The sequence below is a fragment of the Pogona vitticeps genome, chromosome 4 (genome assembly GCF_051106095.1).
Source record: "Pogona vitticeps strain Pit_001003342236 chromosome 4, PviZW2.1, whole genome shotgun sequence".
Taxonomy (NCBI): Eukaryota; Metazoa; Chordata; class Lepidosauria; order Squamata; family Agamidae; genus Pogona; species Pogona vitticeps.
The window spans coordinates 14,990,105-15,009,857 of NC_135786.1; the positions used below are offsets into that span (position 1 = coordinate 14,990,105).

The 19,753-nt window shown below is 42.1% G+C and overlaps 2 protein-coding genes across 3 annotated transcripts in view; one reads left to right on the forward strand and one right to left on the reverse strand.

The window, feature by feature from the left end:
* The window catches only part of APCDD1L (APC down-regulated 1 like), a 40,937-nt gene extending 31,520 nt beyond the window's left edge, over positions 1-9,417 (forward strand). Inside the window, exon 4 of the mRNA XM_020815117.3 lies at positions 6,429-9,417. Coding sequence (XP_020670776.3) covers positions 6,429-7,211 — 783 coding nt within the window. The 3' untranslated portion in view covers positions 7,212-9,417. The remainder of the gene's footprint in view (positions 1-6,428) is intronic.
* Positions 9,418-13,773: 4,356 nt separating this feature from the next.
* Positions 13,774-19,753, reverse strand: part of VAPB (VAMP associated protein B and C) — a 76,587-nt gene continuing 70,607 nt past the window's right edge. For both annotated transcript variants that reach the window (XM_072996812.2, XM_078392150.1), the window contains exons 4-6: positions 19,416-19,496; positions 17,496-17,672; positions 13,774-16,322 (exon numbers count right to left, since the gene is read on the reverse strand). In XM_072996812.2, the coding sequence (XP_072852913.2) occupies positions 16,164-16,322; positions 17,496-17,672; positions 19,416-19,496 (417 nt within the window). In that variant the 3' untranslated portion in view covers positions 13,774-16,163. The remainder of the gene's footprint in view (positions 16,323-17,495; positions 17,673-19,415; positions 19,497-19,753) is intronic.

Below are 19,753 nucleotides of genomic sequence, written 5' to 3' on the forward strand. Positions count from 1 at the left end.
AGCTAAGAGTAAGTGAAACTCTGCTCTCTGTAGGCTGGAATGCTATAGACCCAGCCAAGTGCAATCATAGATTGTTCTGAATGAATCAATAAGGAAAAAGGAAAGGAAGCGATTGCTAAGAGAGTATTACATTTTGAAGCCAACAGTGTATTTGGATGGAAAAGTGCGAAAGATGGATCAAACTTTTTGGTAGGTACATCCTGTAGAGCAGTGGTCCCCAACCTTTTCCCAACCGCAGGCTGGTTGGGTGTGGGGGGGGCAGGGCACACTCGCGGGGGTGTGGTGCGCCCACAGGGGGGTGGAGTGCATGCATGTGGAGGCACTTGCGGGGGGCACTTGTGTGCATGCATGCTCGCAAGTAGTGGAGCACTCTAGTGTGCATGCACGTGACGGCGCTTGTGGGGGGCAGGAGATCTGTATCCACGGACCTGCCTAGGCTGCAGACCGACTGCTGCCTGGTTGTGGACTGGGGGTTGGGGACCCCTGCTGTAGAGCAAGGTTGGGAAGCATGCTGCCTGTAGGCCAGTATGGCTATTTTCATGTGCCTCCCAGCAGCTCTTTGCCATAGTTATGCCAGATCCATGGCTCAGAGGGAGTAGAAAAAGACAAGGGAGTTCACTGTTGTATTTTGGGACCAAAGGATGTCTCTATTTTGAATGCATCAAGAATTAAGCTATGACTGTACCATGCGTTTATTCTAAATAAATATACAGTATGGGTTCTTCCTCCAGACCAGACTTCTCCGGAGGTTCTTAAAGACTCTCTCTCTCTCTCTCTCTCTCTCTCTCTCTCTCTCTCTCTCTCTCTCTCTCTCTCTCTCTCTCTCTCTCTCTCTCTCTCTCTCTCTCTCACACACACACACACACACACACACACACACACACACACACACACACACACACACACACACACACACACACACACACACACACACACACACACACACACACACACACACACACACACACACACACACACACAGGAAATAGCATTGAATCTAATTATCGGCAGCAGGTCTGGGATATACAGAAACTGAACTTTCAGTGCAGCTTAAATGTGACTACACAGCCAGCCCTCATTTCTGTTTAACTTCTCCCGCCTCCCAGCCCTTGGTCAGGAGCTCAGTTTCTTTCCCAGAGTGTATTTTTTTAAATCAAAATCATAACTAATCAGTTTACAAATGTGATTGCACTGAGAGATTGGGACAACAGAGAACAGGAGAAAAATGCTCAGGACTGTTACCAGACAGGAACAGAATGAAATGGAGACGTTGAGAGGAGAGAAAACAGGTTTTTTCCACCCAGGGTATATTGCAATCATTGGGATTCTAGAAAGGGAAAGAATGAACAGAAAAATAGCCACCTCCAGGAAATAGGCTCAGATTGGCATTCAAGCTCTCTTGTGCCAAAACCATGCATGTTTGAGCTAAACCAGATGGTAAATATGAATGCTGGCTAAAATTAATTTAAAAGCAAGCTGAGGTGTTCGGAAATACGGTGACTTCACTGCAATGTTGCAATTCATCAGCTAACAGTTCCATGGGGCTTGTTACTGGGGGTGATGTAACTGCTTGGGGAGAATTAGACACTGTCATCTGGAGCCTTCAAAAGAGCTTCACGCAGGTGAAAAAGAGAGAGATTTTTTGACTATGAGGTCTATAAAGTTTGGCTGGGTTTCATAACCGGCCATCCTTTTGGGTTGCCAGCAGCCTTTGGGGGTGGGCAATGGCGGAGTGGCACAGCTCATCCTTTTCATGGCAGGTTTGATTTGCAGCACCTGGGAAATACTACAGTGGTGCCTCGCTTAACGATGTTAATTGGTTCCAGCGAAATCGCTGTAGAGCGGAAACGTTGTAAAGCGAAATAAAAAGCCCATTGAAATGCATTGAAACCAGTTCAGTGCGTTCCAGTGGGCTGAAAACTCACCATCCAGCGAAGATCCTCCATAGGGGCTGCCATTTTCGGTGCCTGTAGAGCGAGGAATCCATCCAAAAACACAGCGGGGAGCCATTTTGCGCACCCGGCGGCCATTTTGAAAACCCGACGATCAGCTGTTTTGATCGTCATAATGCGAAGAATCGGTTCCTGAAGCAGGGAACCAACTGATCTTCACAAAGCAAAAAAAAAACAACAAAAAACATTTAAAACATTGTTTTGCGATCGCAATTGCGATCGCAGAAACATCGTCGTGAAGCATATTCGTCGTTATACGGGGTAATCGTTAAGTGGGACACGACTGTAGTTTATTGTTACAAGAGCTTGAAAGATAGTCTGTTCGCCATAGCACTGGCTTGCTTACAATCCCCGTCGTGTGAATGAATGATTCTTTGGAGCACTTTCTTTCTCTTTAAAGTAACTGGTTTTTCCCTGATGATCTTGTTCATTTTCCTGCCATCCATATGACATTCGACACGTCTCAATAATTTAAAGGACAAAATCTGCTGTAGCACATTTACAAGCAGCATGCTTTATGTGTGCCCTCCTAAAAGCATGATTTATTTAGGGGCTTTTTTTTTTTTCCAGGGGTGGAGGTGTTGAATTTAGTGCTCTGGCACTTCTTACTTATTTCTCTGGTTTCCAGGGTCCTCCTCAGAAGTGTTCAGTGTGCAAGTATTTATTTTGGGGCCTACAACTCACATTGGCTGTATCTGGCATAACTAACAGTACTAGGTTAACAGGAAAGGTTGCATGCTTTTCTCTGCAAACAACGGCAATTTCAGCCTCTGGTTTCTAGTTTTAAAAAAACCTATTTTGGATAATATAGTCTGCAAAAGGTATGCTTCTGTGGTACATAGTATGAAGGCATGAAAGAGGCTGAAAAAGAACCTTTAAAACACGAATGATTCACGCTTATGAAAGATACAAAAGGTGTTTTTTGAAAATTAAAAACACCTTTTGTGTCTTTCATAAACCCAAATCATTTAAAAAATTTTTAAAAATGATTTTTGCTGCCTAGGCCTGGCCTGCTTCTGCTTCTAGATGGTGGGGGGGGGATGGGGGGGAAGGGAAGGCATTAAGTCGTCTCCTGGGGAGAACCTTCCTATATTCTAGTGTTTTCGATTTGGGGAAGCTTTCCTTTCTTTTTGCCTTTGCTTGCTTTCCTTGTGTTTTGGAAGAACGAGCTGTATGTGTTTTGTTTATTTTGCTATTTTTCTGTGTGTGTGTGTGTGCGTGCATGTGCGTGTGTGTTTTGTGTGCGTGCGTGTGTATGTGTGTGCTTTCCCTGTTTGATTGATTTTTAATTTTTTTGATTAATTACTATGTATTTACTCTGTTAAAGATGTATATTTTGGTAGATTTTGTATGGACCGTTTTGGTTGCCTTTTGGGGGATGTTGTGGGCTGCGTGATGGATTTTATGATTATGTCAGTGTGTTGCTAGAGTGTGTAGGTGATGGTGGTTTGTTGGGCACAGTTTAAGGTGTTTTTTCTTGTTATTCTTATTTTTGTGTTGCTTTTGTTTGTTTTTTTTTCGTATGTGTGTAGGTGTCTTTGTGTGCTGCCGTGCCACCCCAAGCCCCAGATAAACCCCTTCTGTTGAAAAGAATGTCTTCGATTTCCCCTCAAATCTGTATCTCTTTTAAAAGAAAAAAAACCCTTGGAAAATTATCTCCCATTATTAAAATGTTTCCTGCTTTAGAAGAATGAACATCTATAAGCAACTTCTGGGAATATTCAGCTAGAATGCACTGTGCACCATCAACACTCCTTAGAGTGACAGTTGTGGTAAGGTCAGCTGAAAATTGTTGAATTACCGCAGACTTCAGTCAACATGCATGTAAATTGCCCTCAGTATTTCAATCTGGTCCCCGTGTAAACACCACTGGCATCTCTCAAAACTCAACCCGCTGTCAAAGCCTAACTTATGAAAACAGATCCAGTTCACTGTAAATTATATATTGCTCATTTATATAATTAGTAAAGCAATAGCCTAATGCTGACAAGAAACATTTTAGTTGACTTACTCAAATAAAGAATCAAGGTGTATGTCTCCTGTTTTGCATGTCATTTGATAATATGCACATTTCTTTTCCATGAAGTGGACCTAGCTCCTCATAGTGGAGTAGAAAGGAAATTGCTACTACAGGGTGGTTTCCAGATACCACTAGACAAAGAAATGATGGATAAATGTGCATTTCTTTGCATTGTAAAACAACAATGCATCGTTTAGGGACCATAAATCTATGAGCTGAAAATTACTTGTCCATCTTTCTGTCTTTTCCTGCTGCATTCAACCCAGTCTCGCTCCCATCCAGGGTGGATAAAAATCAATTTTTTAAAAAATGATTTAAATCACAATTTAAATTTTAAAAAGTAATGATCAAAAATCCAATTTTTAAAACTTAAATTGTGATTTAAATCAAATCTATCCTGCTTCTAACTATTCAAGCTTTCATACTTCGTAAATTCAACATATACCAGTAAAAGCAGCTGGAATGTATCTTTGGGCAGAGAATTGAATACTTCTTTTGTACTACAGTATTTCCATTTTGTTTTTTCAGTCTGAGAATATACTGCAGTCATGGGTTTTTGAAATCCTGAGTATCTCATTCCCCTGTCCTCAGTTTCCCATGCATTATTTGAGGGCTAGGTGGGTGGGTGGGTGGAGCAAAGGGCGAGAATCCAATCTTAGAACCGTAGAAAGCAGATTTTATGCCACTCTGAACTCATGCCTGGACTCGATAATGGACTGGATGAAGGTCAATAAACGGAGGATCAATCCAGACTAGTCGGAAGTGCTGCTGGTAGGTGCTCCGCGTGATTGGTTAAAGGGCCATTTCCCTGCCTTAGACAGGGTTACACTCCCCCTAAAGGACAGAGTCCGTAGCTTGGGGCTGCTCCTTGACCTGGGTCTGACCTTGAAAGCCCAGGTGGACTCAGTGTCCAGGGGTGCCTTCTTATAGCTGCGGAGAATATATCAACTTTACCCTTACCTGGATGAGCGGAGCCTGGTACATTGGTAACAACCAGACTGGACTGCTGTAATGCACTATACGTAGGGCAGCCTTTGAAGACGGTCCGGCGACTGCAGCTGGCACAGAAACGGGCTGCGCGGCTGGTAAGTGGTCCCGCCGCGTGGACTCATATCACACCGGTTCTGAAAAATTTACACTGGCTGCCGGTTGCTGCTCGGGCCCAATTCAAAGTGCTTACTTTGACATATAAAGCCCTAAACTGCTTATGACCTGGTTACCTGGTTTTTAAGAGTCATTTAAAAACTTGTCTCTTCAGGCAGGCTTTCCCTCCTGTCAGTTTTTGAATTCTATCTTTTTGTTCTTTTATTCCCCATCTTAATCACACTATATTATTGTTCAAATGTTTTTATGATTATGAATGTTGTTTATTTTTTATTGTGATGTTTTTATTGTTATTTAATGATATTTTATGATTTTGTAAGCCGCGCCGAGTAGACGCTGTCTAGGGGGGCAGGGTATAAATCGAATGAATGAATGAATAAATAAAAATACCTAAAGGACCGCCTTCTTCCATACGAGCCTGCCCATCCTCTAAGATCAGGCCAGGAGGTCCTTCTGAAGGTGCCATCCTTGAAAGAGGTGAGGGGGGTGGCATGCCAAAATAAGGCCTTCTCTGCTGTTGCCGCCCCACTTTGGAATGCGTTCCCTATAGAGATCTGCCTGGCTCCGACACTTTTGGCTTTTCGGTGCCAGGCAAAGACCTTTCTGTTTAGGCAGCATTTTAATTAAATATTATCCTTTAGCTGGCCATATGAGCAGCAGAATTTATTAATATTAATGTTTTAATGATTGTTTTAAATATAGGGTATTATTATAATATTACATATTTTTAATGGTGTTAATGTTTTTAAAGTTTTAATATTGTTGTACGCCGCTCAGAGACCATTGGTAATGGTGCAGCTAACTTGTAGATAAATAAATAAATAAATTTGTAGAACTGGGGGAGAAACCCCCGTCTTGATCTTTACAGGTCTTTTAGTCTCTACTCTCCAGTCTTTATCATTCTAGCTTAGCATTTTAGATTTTTCATCTCTAGCAAGGTAAGTTCTTTGCACTACAGAAACTTACTCCTCACAAAAAAATACGGTGTGTAGACAATACATAAAATGTTACCAAACAACTATTATTATCTTTACATTAACTTGATTTATATCCCACCATTCCTCTTGAGCACCCAGGGTGGCTAACTATTCACATCAAAGTTAAAATCGTAATGTCTAAAATCACAAATTGTACACATTCAGAATCACTCCATGTAAGACCCCGGATGAGAAATAGTAAAATTGCAATGAAAGCAATATAAGCGAGAAGCACCAGCTTGCATATTCCTGGAAGGCTTCCCCAAATAAATAAGATTTGTAACTGGAGCTCGAAAGACAGAAGTGTTGGGGAAAACTGGATTTCTAGGAGAAGGGAGTTTCATAACGATTTTACCTTTTTTTTGCTTCCAACAGCACTACATTCATCCTTGTCCTGCCTGTGGAGTTATCTACAGAGCTGATGAGCATCATCCACCAATCTTACCAGTCAGACCTGAACTCCCAATGGTGCTACACGGCCGCTGGGCCAGCTCTCGGTGTGAGGTACGGCCGGCAGTGCTTTTCCTCACAAGGTACTTCATTTTCCACGAGACCAGTCGCAGTTGGGAAGGGTACTACCACCACTACTCTGACCCTCTCTGTAAGCAGCCTACGTTCACCGTGTACGCCTCTGGCCACTACACACAGGGTGCACCATCCCTCATTGTGAAAGGAGGCACTGACCTGGTTTTCACCGTGACCCATGCTCGGGTGACACCAATGGACCAGATTACCTTGATGATGCTGAACTCTTCTGTCTCCGGGAGCTGCGGAGAGGCTAGCTCGTGGAGCATAGGGCGGGAACTAGATGTGACCCACACAAATGGGTGTGCAGCTCTGGGGATTAGGCTCCCCCACACAGAGTATGAACTCTTCCGAATTGAACAGGATGCCAGAGACCGCAGTTTGCTCTTCATAGGCGAGAGACCGACCGATGGATCAAGCCCTAGCATCCCAAGCAAACGGCCAACCTCCTACCAGGCCCCTCTCCTCCAGTGTGGGGGACCATCAGCAGCCTTGGCAAGACACAGAAAGTCAAATTCCCTGGGAAGAGTAGCTGATGATAGTAGGAGTGGAGCCTCGCAGACTGTCCTTCACATGTTACCCTGGGTATCAGCGCTGGCAGTTCTTGCCATGCAGCTGGTCAGGTGGAACTGAAAGTTGAGACTCCTTGGACTCTGCAGAATCCCAGCAGCCTTACTGTTAATGCGTTCCTGTATCCACACTACAAATGAGCACATCTGGACATTTTGTTTTGTTTGATACCTTAAGTACGCTATGTTTTCTTAAGGGCTGTCACCTGATGGATGAACATTCATGCATATCTAAGTGGCTTTGTGCCCATTCAAATCTGACATTCGAGACTGCCGACACAGCCCTTGACAGCTTTTTATGGGGTGACTTTAGGTGGCACTCATCTTGCACTCTGCCCCAATTCTAGAGGGCTGGGATGTTTCTGAAACCTTTTTCTTCTACCACTCCCCCATCCCAGCCAAAAATTTTGGGTGTATAATAGAGAAGCAAAAACCTGCTTTCACAGGATAAAATTTACTCTCTCAGAGTCATTCTGGGTTGATCTTACAGATGCACATTGTTTATTAATTGTTTATGCAATATATAGCTATCCCTTAAAAAAGGAAATTTGGGGATTAAGAGAACCTGGCATCTAGCTTTCATGTAATATGTCATTTGTTGGAAAATGTGCCTGTAGCTGGAGAGCGGGAGGGGTGGGGCCAGTGCAGTGACAGTGGACTCACTGGTCTGCTCCACTTAAGGGGAAAACAGTTTTGTTCTGTTCATAGCAACTACAAGGGGCTTATTTTTAGAATTCTAAGGATCCCAGGTTTGGCCGTAAGACTCTAGTCCTCAGGGATAAGGTTGAAAGGCAATAGGAGAACAGTGCTGAAGACAACCGGTTAATGTGTTGCCAATTAAGCGGAGGCTAACAAGGAGTGCAACTAATTAGTTGTGCAACCACAAAGATTCAAGGCATCTGGGGTTTATTTGTGGGGGGTGTTAGGTGTTTTGCTGGGGGAGGGTTGCCTTGTTTTTGAATTTCTGCATTAAACAGATGGCATTTTGAAAGTGGGCAGGGGTTGCATGTTTGATGAAGCCTAAGGTCTACCTGTAAATGTGCAGAAACACCTAGAGTTTTGGTAATGGTGGAAGAAGGAAGCACCGTTTGGGGTGAAGGGAGAGTTGCTCCTTTCTTTTCTCATCACCACACTCCCAACAGTACTGCAAGTGGTACAAGGGTGGAAAAAAAGACGAAGCTTCTGCTTGCGTGAGCAGGAACTTGTGTTCTGCTGCTGGGATATGAAGTCCTTAACCCTCTCTATCATGGACCAAACAGTTCTGATACAAATTGCAGATGCCTTGCTGAGTGTTAATTGTTGCAATGATTCGTTTAATGCAGTTGTTGCCTACCTTGTTGCTGGACCACATCTCTTGTAATCTGTCACCATTGGTTATGCTGGCTAGAGATGATGAGAGTGATAGGCAAAAAACTGCAACCTATGGAGGGCCACAATTGCCCAGCTGGCACTCAATAACTAGTAGTTTGGCGCTGCTACCTCCCCTCTCCCCCAGTGATCTATAAAGGAGGCTCTTATTATTAAACAGGGAAAATACTCAAGAGGGGCATTTGATTGCACCATCTTTCAGCTGTCTCCCAAGACACTGTGAAAAAGACCCACTGCTAGTTTGTTTGCACCATTTGTCTTTTTTTAACAAGTCAACAAAACAACTTTGAATTAACCTGAGATACACAGCTTCTGGCAGGAGCCAAGAAAACTTCTGCAGTTGTCTGATCAAAATTTCCATTGGACAGCTAGTTCTTAGGGTTGCAGAGTTACAGTGCAACTGGAAGCAACTGCACTCTGCAATATGCCCCCCCCCCTTTTGCAATAAAGTGCATATCAGAAATGTTAAGGGAGAAAGAATGGTCCGGATAATCAACAGTATCTTGGGGTAATTTACAGTACCGCAACTTCCTTTGTAACTGTGTAGGAACACTTTCCTCTATTCTGACATCAGTAGTCTCCACGGAAAGTGTCTGCTTGAAACTGTTCAGACTAATATTTTTTTTAAAAGGCTATGCAAACTGCCACAATGATATGGTGTATTTTTGCGGCTAAAACATGGATGTATTGATGGGATTCTGTAGTTCTGGTGGGCGATCTCAGATGCAGTGCTTAATGTATAGTTCCTAAAATGCAGCAAATGTATTGCAGCAAGCTACATTTTTTAAAACAGGATTTATTTGGGAAAAAATAATATACATGATACAGGAGTTCATCTTCTGGAAATGTCTATCTTCTGTTACAGATACTTGTGTGATGATGAAAAGAGTGGTATTTTAAAATATTCTGCAGCATCTCATTATTTGGCATGGAACTTGGTTCCCATTTTTATCACAGCTTGGAAAAATATGGTTGGAGTAAATGAAGTGTGTGATAAGGGGGAAACAGAAGTCTCAGCTCAGTGGTTGAGTGGATGTACATTATGTATGGAAGTTTACAGTTTAGTTTTTTGTCTTTTGTTAAATGAAGTGAAACAGCACAGCTGGAAAGGTACAGCAGGCAGATCTGGGCCATGCCGCGATTCACTGCAATGTTAACTTTTACCTTGTCAGAATTGTATTTTGCAAGCACTTTTCTGTATGCTCTCTTGTTTTAGATAGCACACATTTTTCGGTAAGTGGTGGTTCTCCACAACCCAAGAGATTGCAGAGACAGCATGGAGAAATGTAGGAAGTAAAGGTGGTGGTGCCCAGCCTGTAAGAAGAACTCTCCTGGATTAAACCAAGACTCTTGTCAACTCCAGCATTCTGTTTACAAGATGATCCAACTGGCTGCCTATGAGGAACCTACCAGCAAGAACTGGTTGATCGCTCAGTGGTTTAGGCATCTAGCTGCAGAGCCAAAGGCTGATGGGAGAGTTCAATTTCCCACTGTGCCTTGTTGACAGGGCCTGACTCGATGATCCATAGGGTTCCATCCAGTTCTGTGGTTCTAAGACAAGAAAACAACAGCACCTTGTTGCTCGTGCCATTAGAGGTTCCCAATTTTGGGTCCTCCAGGTGTTCTTGGGACTATAACTCCCAGAAATCCTGGCCTGCACAGCTAGTGATGAAGGCTTCTGGGAGTTTTAGTCCAAGAACATCTGGGGACCCAAGGTTGGGAACCATTGGAATAGGAGAAGCAGCTCTTCTTGAGTTGGAGTTAACTGGCTACCATCTCAAGGACAGCCCCCCCCGGCTGTTTTCAGACCCCAGACCCAGCCATTAACTATGGGTTGTAACAGGTCACACACACCACTTTTACTTGACTAATGTGCTGGGCTCCTGTATTTCAAAAAGCTGTTCAGAAGATGACACATTCTCCTCCATGACAGGGTACAGCCTATCAGAGAGGAGTGAGAAAAGCTTACCTAGCTGAACTTTTGAAGAACTCTCTTGCGTGTCTGGTCAAGTGATTTAACAAAAAGAATAATAATAATAAGCCCTTGTGCATCTCTAGTCTGGTTGAGTCATTTGTACGCTTTGCTGATTAGCAGCCTTGCCGTTTCTATCACATGCTTTGCTGACCATCTAAGATGCTGCAGTTTTCCTCTTGCCTTTACTTCTCTTCCTAGATTGGGCCCTGGGTCAATATAGGAAGAGGCCCAGTACATGTTACTATCAAGATTACATTAGGAAGTTCCTTTTGCACAATAAGCGCTAATATTTTAAATTAGGGGTAGGAAAACAGGCTTGCATAAATTACCTCAGTTTCTCCTTTCAGCCTCAAGACCCACCGCAATAGAGGGAACCCAAAATGTGTTTTTAGAATGGCAAAACTGGATTTATATTTCTGCCCTCCCCCCTCGCCCTTTATCAAATGAGGGTTCACAGTTCTCACACAAAACTCCCCTGCCCGTTTTTCATTGTAATAACCTCACTGCAGGGAAGCAGGGAACCGTTTTGCTGCTATTAAAGTGAGAATTAGAAATGTTTGCTGATTTGTCACAAATCATCTAGAGATCTGACTAAACCATCCTTAAATCATGTAGGCTTCAGGAGTCATGAGACTAAAGCCAGCCCGTGTGGCCTTGGGTAGGCTGCACAGTTCCAGAAGACGGGAGTGGAAAACCACTATTGAGTACTCTTGTCTCTTTAAAAACAAAAAGCCCTGGAAAGGGTTGCCATAGGTCAGAATTGACTTAACAAGACCTATTTTTAAATTATTAATAGAAATCAAGGAGCCAAATATCATGAGGCAGAAAAAATCCCCACAGACTGCATGTCCTTTTTCCCCCCTTTCCATTTTGATTAAAGTTTAATAAGGCAAAGCAGTTTCATGAAATAACATGCTGATTAGATTTTAGTTTCTACCTTTTTTTGTAGAGAATATGTAGTTTTAAACAAAAATTACTTCCTAAACAAAAATTAGCTTTTCTCTCTCCACCTATTTCAGCTGTATTGTAGTTTTTAATCATTTACAAGCCTGGGGTTTTTAGCAGGTTTCTCTTGGGGTAAGCTACTCTGTTTCATCACTAAGAAGTAAGAAACGTGTACAGCATTTTCTTTGGAACACATATTCTACAGATCTAGTTTTTTAAGAAGAAAAATCTCAAACTTTATGCTTTAAACTGCTGTACACGTATATGACCTACTACTATTTCTGAAAGGAAAATGAAAGAAGCTAAAAGGAATGTGCAGATTTATTTTAGACGGAATAAATAGCATGAGCTAATTACATGCATCTGGTGTCTGTTTACAGATGCAACACACTGGTGTTCTTCTTGTGGTGTACAAATTCTTCTTGCCCTTGCAGACATCCTCATGAGGCCTAACTACTGTGAACAGAGAGGTCAGGATTTGCGAGTTCATGGCTGTATCATACTCCTGGATTTGAACCCAAGAATGTTTCTGTAGGAATTAAAGCCAAAATTAAACTCTTTCTCTTAAAATGCCTGCACCAGCAGTAGAAACTTAGCCAAGGTGGCTCTGCAGTCAGGTTTGCAGACCATATGAGGATGGTCAGGGAATCATTCGTGTACAGAGGAACGGATTGGTTTTGCTACATTGCGTCTTTGGTCTCAGTGGCTATAATGCAGGTACCTGCCCTAAACTTTGCAACATGGGAGTCACAACAGGATGGGGGAAATGCTTCTCACCAGCACCACCACTTCGCCAGGTTTGGAATTGCACTGTAATGTCAGAAATAAAACATACAAGGCTGGTGCTTTATCGAACATTAGCCAGCCTTCCTTTAAAGCTTCAAATGTATGTTGCCAACGCTGAGTTTTATCCCTATCCTGATGTCACTGTACTTGGAACAGATCCACTTATGCTGCACGATGGAAGATTCAGAAGATATGGAAGTATTTCCTTCTTGTATTTCCAGTACCCTAGTGGGACTAGAATTGGCTACCCGGTAGTAATGACAGTTGATTTTGTATGGCTGTAAAAAGGGACTGAACATATGCATGACACATAGACGAATACCTGTATCAACGGCCATTAGTCATGATGGATATATTTGCTCCATTAGCAAAATCAAGAAGCAAAAGTAACTACCTTTTATAAGTTCCATGTTGTCAAGTCGAAACTGACTTATAGCTATCCTAATTGGACTTTCAAGGTAACTGAGATATCTAAGGAGTGGTTTTACCAGTTCAATTCTCCTAGTTTCCATGGCCAGGTGGGTTTTGAGTCCTGTTCTCCAGAATCCTCTATCCACTACACCATGCTGGGTAGGCAGTAGAGTCTTAAGCCATTAAAACATCCAAAACCATTTCATCTGGCTAGATGTTGTAGAGTTAGAGAGAACAGCAGAGTCAGAAAACTTGAAAAATACTCCTTACTGGATGTTTCAGGCTTCAGGATCTGCATTCTTTTACTCTGATCATCTCCAGTTAGGGCAAAATGCTTCCCAAATGTGCCCAACCTGCCTCATCCCAGATGTAGTGAGGAGCCTTTTCAAGTGTGTATGCATGTGTTTTAATTGTGTTTTTTTTTCTAAGCAATCCTTCCAAGATTGACCCCCCCAGAACTTCTGCAAGTGTTGTAGAAGGCCCATGCTTTATGCACTGAAATGGTGTAACTGCTTTCCATGTTATCAGAAGCAGTGTGGCTGCCACCTGTCTTGCTTACTGCTTCCAAATAATGGGATAACAGCTGCTCTTATTAATTAATTAGAGGTGCTCTGTGCATTAATTAATTAATCAGAGGTGCTCTGTGCATAGTGATTTCCTCGAGGTTCATCTCCCAGCTTCATACACCCCCACTGTCTTGTTCCTAGCCTGGTGAGAAGAACTCATGAAAAACTGCCTCCTAAAAAGGTTACTACCATGTCTAAATGGCATTATAGGTAGATCAGATTACCTGGCTAAATGCAAACACAAAGACAATGGGTAAGGCGGCAGCAGACTCTGTATGAACCAACAAGCTGAAACATGCACAGGTGGATAAACTCCCAAGTCACAATTCCATTACCCAGACACATGTAATGACAATTTCTTAATGGTCATTTAAAGGAAAATTTCAGTACACAGCACACACCTATGACAACATGAATATTTAAGCAGCTGCATCACGTTATGGAATGGAAAACATCACAACTTCAAGAAAATTGCTATGAAAGCAATACAACTAAATGTCTTGCTCTTTTTTATTTTTTATTTATTTATTTTTTGCAAGGCTGCAGCACAGAAGAAAATTAAACAAAAACAAGGCTTGTTAATTTGGGGGTAGATTTATTTCATTTTTTTAAAGATGCTACATAGTCAAACAGGATTGGTCTTTTTTTTTTAAACAGCATAGAACTAATTCCTACTATTTTTCCCCTACATAGACTTATTTTATATACAAAACCGTTTCCTGACCACAGTTTCCCCCAATGTTTAGATGACTGAAACCGAGAATTATGTAGTGCCCAAAGTATTAGGAGGCAGAATAATCCATCATTACTACAGCAATAAAAAGAAAAAGTGTAGTTTTCCTCCCCAGTTTTTAACAGGTGCCCTTTTCCCTTTTCTTTTTAACCATTAATAGCAGTAGTCAGATTTCCAGGACCACAAGGAAAACATGAGATGAAGTTCATTAAATAAGTTAAATACGCTTTAAATGCCTGGACAGAAGAGTTTAACTTAGCAACATGAACTGACAGCAATGTAGCTTGGTCCCATTTTAGAAGAACAAGACACTGACTCTCATTCCATACAACCTGACGCAAAGACCACTGGGTAGTGGTACTTTCATGTACTGTAATGGAGGGGCTACATTCCTTTCAAACTTTTTCATTTTTCGCACATCCTGGAATCACTTACTCTGAAGACAAGGTGAGACCTCCTGAAGCTGTGTGTGAAAACCCTACCCTTCCATAAAACAGGACAAGGTGGCCTAGAATGAGAGAGGTCACCACACAAATTCCTACAAACGCCCCTCCAACAACGTCTCTCAAGACAGGTATCACCTGAAAGTCAGCACTAAACCGTTGATGGCTAAAGAGGATGCATAAGACTCCCCCTCCACTCCATGAAAAGAAGAGCTGGCCTGTTGTGAGAAGAGATGGGAAACGAAGCAGAGGCGGTACTAAGCATCTACAAGGAGGACACACACACACACACACACACACACACAAGACAAGCCCTTGTTCCCTCTCAGGCTGAAAAGACACACTCCCTGATTGCCTTTTATCTGGTTCAGGACAGAACCCGGATCGGCAAAAGCTGCAAGACATTAACAACTTAAAAATGGGAAAACAAGGTTTTGTAAAATACACACACACAAAAGAGGAACACACAGAGAGAGAGACCATGTGCGACTAGGCCTGTGATAGTTTGTTGTGGATACAAGTATACAAGTGTTGGGGGCAAAATGATATCTGGAAGACATGACAAGTAGGGGCTACAAAAAAAAAAAAAAACCTGCAAGAGGATAACATGGCTAGAGGCAGCACATGGTCCCGTTAACGCAATGGCAGCTTGACTGGAACACAAGACAGGACAAAAGCAAGCCATCTGACCAGACATGTGGCAGGGGAGGACCAAGGTACTCAGGGCAGTGGCCCACTGGGATGCTCTTCTTAAATCTAGCCTACATTGTGATTGGACCTCTGCTTCACCCTGGGAGCACTACAGGACAGCAAGCTGACTAACCAAGGCTAGGAAATTTGGCTTTGTGTGTTTCCAACCCATCATGGGCTGCCAGGGTTTCCCTCACTGCTAACCTGTGACAAGAGGAATAAAGCATGGAACTGACCTTCCTCCTATTTCTCTTGCTTCCTACCCTGCCACAAAGCAGTTCCCAAGTTCTGAAAGCATTTGTTTACACACCAGTCTTGTAAACAACCTGGCTGGGACCAACTGCGGAAATACCATGTGTTCAGAGAAGGCCTGGTGTTGCTGGCTCATGCTGAGAGCATGAACCTGCTCGGATTCCTTCTTTCCTTCCACTTTCCTCCCAAAGTTCCACCTTCAAAGGTCCACAGTTAGGGGCTCTCCACTCCGGTGGCTGTTGCAGAACCTAAAGAGGCTGGCCTGCGCTTGCTTAAGAATGAAATCGACAGCTTGGGGGGGGGGGGGGGTAACTCAACCACAGGGATTGTGATTTCTGAGTCACAGCCCCTTTACAAGACTCTATAGGTTTATGAAGAGGAATGATGAGTCAGTATATTTTACAGAAAGCCCTTCAACTCGCCTGCCTAAACCAAGCTCTAAATGAACAGAAGGATCTGTTTCTTCGGCGAAGCAACTTTTTTTCCCTCCATAGAAGTCCCAATAATGAGTACCAAGGCCCAAAAAACGTTGAAAGTTACTTTTTGAAGAGAAAAAAACAAAACAAACCACAATGCACCATTATAGTATTAAATACATGATTCCTCCCTCATTGCTCATATTCAAGATAATTCCCCTCTTCTCTCCTGCTTGCTCCTTGTACCTTGTACGTTTTTAAAACTTCCTAGAAGATTACGTTATGTTAATGTTATATTTGTGCAGGGGTAAAAATTTAAAAGGCAAGACCTGTGAGATGTCATACATTTTTTAACATTTGTTATGAATAAATTTAATCCAATGATATGGCAGATCCATCAATCCAATTTACAATCCTCAGCATGCTGCCCTCTACAAGGCGATTTTCCCTATAATTACGCCAACAATAAAGAGCAAAACCACCAGCGCAAGTAGTCTAGTGCTGAGCCCCTCCTCCTTCACAGCAGCTGCTGAAGCAAAGGTTGGGTGGTTTGTCTGGGGTGCCTTCCTCATCCGCAGCCCATCTTCTTCCTGCAGGAAGGATTATTGGAAGTTTTAAAGTCAAGTGCAGAGAGTCAAGGCATTTGTTAGAGTCTTAGCCTGGTCTGAGCTGGTGCAGGGACTTATTAGTGACTTCAAGAGTTCTTTTTCATCACAGAAGACTCCACTACACAGTACTTGGATGCAACCAGGCTCCCTGCTAACCCTTAGGTCCAAAACGAGGTTGGTTTCAGATGCCCGGATTAAGCAGGATGCTGGTTATTCCACGGGGGGGGGGGGGGGCTCATTCTCTTTTTTCAGAAAAGCAAATTGTGATGGTGGTGAGGTTTTTAGAGGATCCATGGACCACTGTCATTACATGGGGGAGCACAAGCACAAGCAACCAGTGGGCTGCCTGTTTTACAGACTGGATGCTAAGACGGTGACTCCTGTATTCTTCAACAATTTTATCCTGTTTTTTAGCCAAAAGGCTCTTGGAAAGACTAACAATGATGTAAATGTGAACCGGAGAAGAATATTGTGGAATAGCCAAAATCAACTGGTTGGGCAGGCCAGAATTTGATCGGGTAACCTCCCTGATAGACAGTGGGAATGCTGCAGACATTGTATATCTTGATTTCAGCAAAACTTTTGACACAGTGCCCCATGATATACTGATTAGCAAGCTAAGTAGGTGCAGGCTGGATAGAACAGCTGTCAGGTGGATACACAGTTAGCTACAGAATCGTATTCAGAGGGTGATGATTAATGGCTCCATTTCAAATTGGGTGGAAGTAACAAGTGGGGTACCCCAGGGCTCAGCCCTGGGTCCAGTGTTCTTCAACATCATGATTCTATGAAAAACACATCACAACAACAGCAAGATCTAAACAGATCAGGGAATTAAAAAGATTTTCAGATAGCCCCTGTCTCAAAAACAGGGAATGAATGACCAGATGAGTCTCTTGATGAGGTGAACCTTCTGAAGCCAACAATCTCTTCACTTAAAAAGGCCTCTGAACAATTGTTTCTATATCATGCTAATGTTAAAAATAATCTGCCTCTAATTAAGTGCTGAACTAAAACACAACTGTATTTATGTATTTATGCTTGATGTAATAACATGTGTTAAGCAGGTAAAATGCATACATAATAAAAACCTGAAATATAACTATTTATCATTTAAAAAATTAAGACCCATCTTTCCCCCTCCCCAAATGTTACCTTAAATTGTTTATTCTCCTCTCGTAACCTCTGAACTTCTAACTGAAGCCTCTTACATTCCTCCATTACTTTCTTAACTTCACTGTCATCCAAAGAAGAACTTAACGATTTTGACATTACAGAAGATTCTGTCTTTGTTGCAGCTGTCGATATAATTTTATTTATTTCTACATCATGCTGTGGGGAAAGAAGAGAAAGAAAATGTTTATTTATGGATGTTTAAAACCTGCTCTTTCAGCATCTTTACAGCACGTGGAGTAGTCTACAACAATTTGAAGTCATAAAAATTTAATCCCACATAGAGAAAAGCAAAAAGGATACACATATAGCAAGTAAACACATTAAGGAAGAGACTTTTCTAAGCAACAAAAAGGGAGACGAGAGGGCAGAAAGCACCTCCCAAGGAAGAGAATTCCTTAATTTAGACAGAACTAATAAGAAATATTTTTTTGCATCCCAGGGACTCGTACCCACAGCTTAGAAAAGTTAACTTTTGGGGATTCTACAGCTTGTGCAATTCTGGGACCCAAGAAAACAGGTGTTAGTTGTACCTTGGCCCCAGGGGGACAATGAAATGTGATGCCCTAAAAGACAATAAAGATGGGGAATGCTTTTATGGGAAAAAGGTTCCTTATATATATTCTTGAGCCGATCTAGTTAGAAGTTTGGGAAGTGATTACCAATGCTTTTAATTGTACCCAGCAACATACTAGAAGACATGCTGTTGTTGCAAAAAAGAATACACTATTTAGTCAGGTACCACTTTGTTAATCTAAACCAATTAACAAAAGGTTATCTTCGTACTGGAACTCTCAGGGGAACTCTGAAGGTTTAAAATATAAATTCCTACTTTTTCAGCAACTAGACAAGATCTAAAATAAAATGTGAATGCTACCAGAGCTCTAAGATGGCTGGGGATGATGGGAGCTGATGTCCTATTCATGTGGAGAGCACCGGGTTAAGGAAAGATGGACAAAAGAATACTGCTGCCTTTCGACTGTAATATTGGCACAAGCCAACTGTAATTACCACTTCCGAGTCTCAAGAGCGCAGCAAAGAACAAGGGACATGTGCTCCACATCAATTTAAGTACATCCAGCTAGTCCTCTCTAATTGCAATAATTCCACCTCCGTTAAATTTCTGGAGATGTTCTAACACCCTTTTGCTATTTACACACACAATTGCAGAATTGTGTCCTGCATAATCTTAACTATAGTTTCGGATGTGGGCTTACAACATGAAGCAGTGTGACTTCCAAACAAAACGTAATACCAAAAAGAAAAAAGAAAAAACACCGAGCAAAGTTGTACTAGGAGTGCCTCAGAGATTCATAATAATCAGCAATCCTGTGCCTCCTGATGTTCTGGACTGCAAAACCCATAATCTCTTACTACTGGCCAAGGTGTCTTGAGGTAATGGTAACTGTAGTCCATGACCTCTGGAGGATATCTGTTTGTCTACCCTTATTTTCTAGGTAAGGGAACCAAGTTTAACCAATTAGATCAGTTAAAACATATCAATTGACTAGTGTGGAACACTTACTCTCTCTTTTTTTTAAAAAAAAAATTGGTTCAAATTCCTGCTCAGTCATGAAAACTCACTGGGCTGGAAAAACCCATTTTAAAAATATCTCACTTGCCCTGAAAGCTCTATCAGGGTTGCTATAAATCAGTTTCAACTTGATGCGCATAACAGACAGACAGACAGACAGACAGACAGACAGACAGACAGACAGAAAGAAAGAAAGAAAGAAAGAAAGAAAGAAAGAAAAACTCTCCATCTTTCATTGATATTGTGTTGATCTAAACTACAGACTTATACCTTGGCTATGGAATATCCAGTGAATTTAAAGGGACCTGAGATTTCAGGTACAGACTCTCCCTTCATCCCAACAAGGCAATAAAGAAAACTGCACTCACAGGTTTATCATTTTCTGCTGGAAGCTCGAACACACATCTTAGTTTTGAATCCATGAGTTCTTCTGGTTTTGCTTCTTTCCACTAAAAACAGAAATGTAGGATAAGCAACTGTAAAGCTGAAGCACAGGTCTCTCTTCTTATGAACTACAAAATTTGCTTCCCCATTTAAAAATGAAGTTGTCACCAACATCCTAAGTATCTTCAGGAGACAATGTAAAAACCTCTCAAATTGACATACTGCATCTCAGTCTTGGAATACTTCATCTGTTGTTTACTTGCTTTGTTTGTCTGAAAAGGCAAAGGAGTGAGCTCCCATTGCTTGTCCCACCTCCTGACAA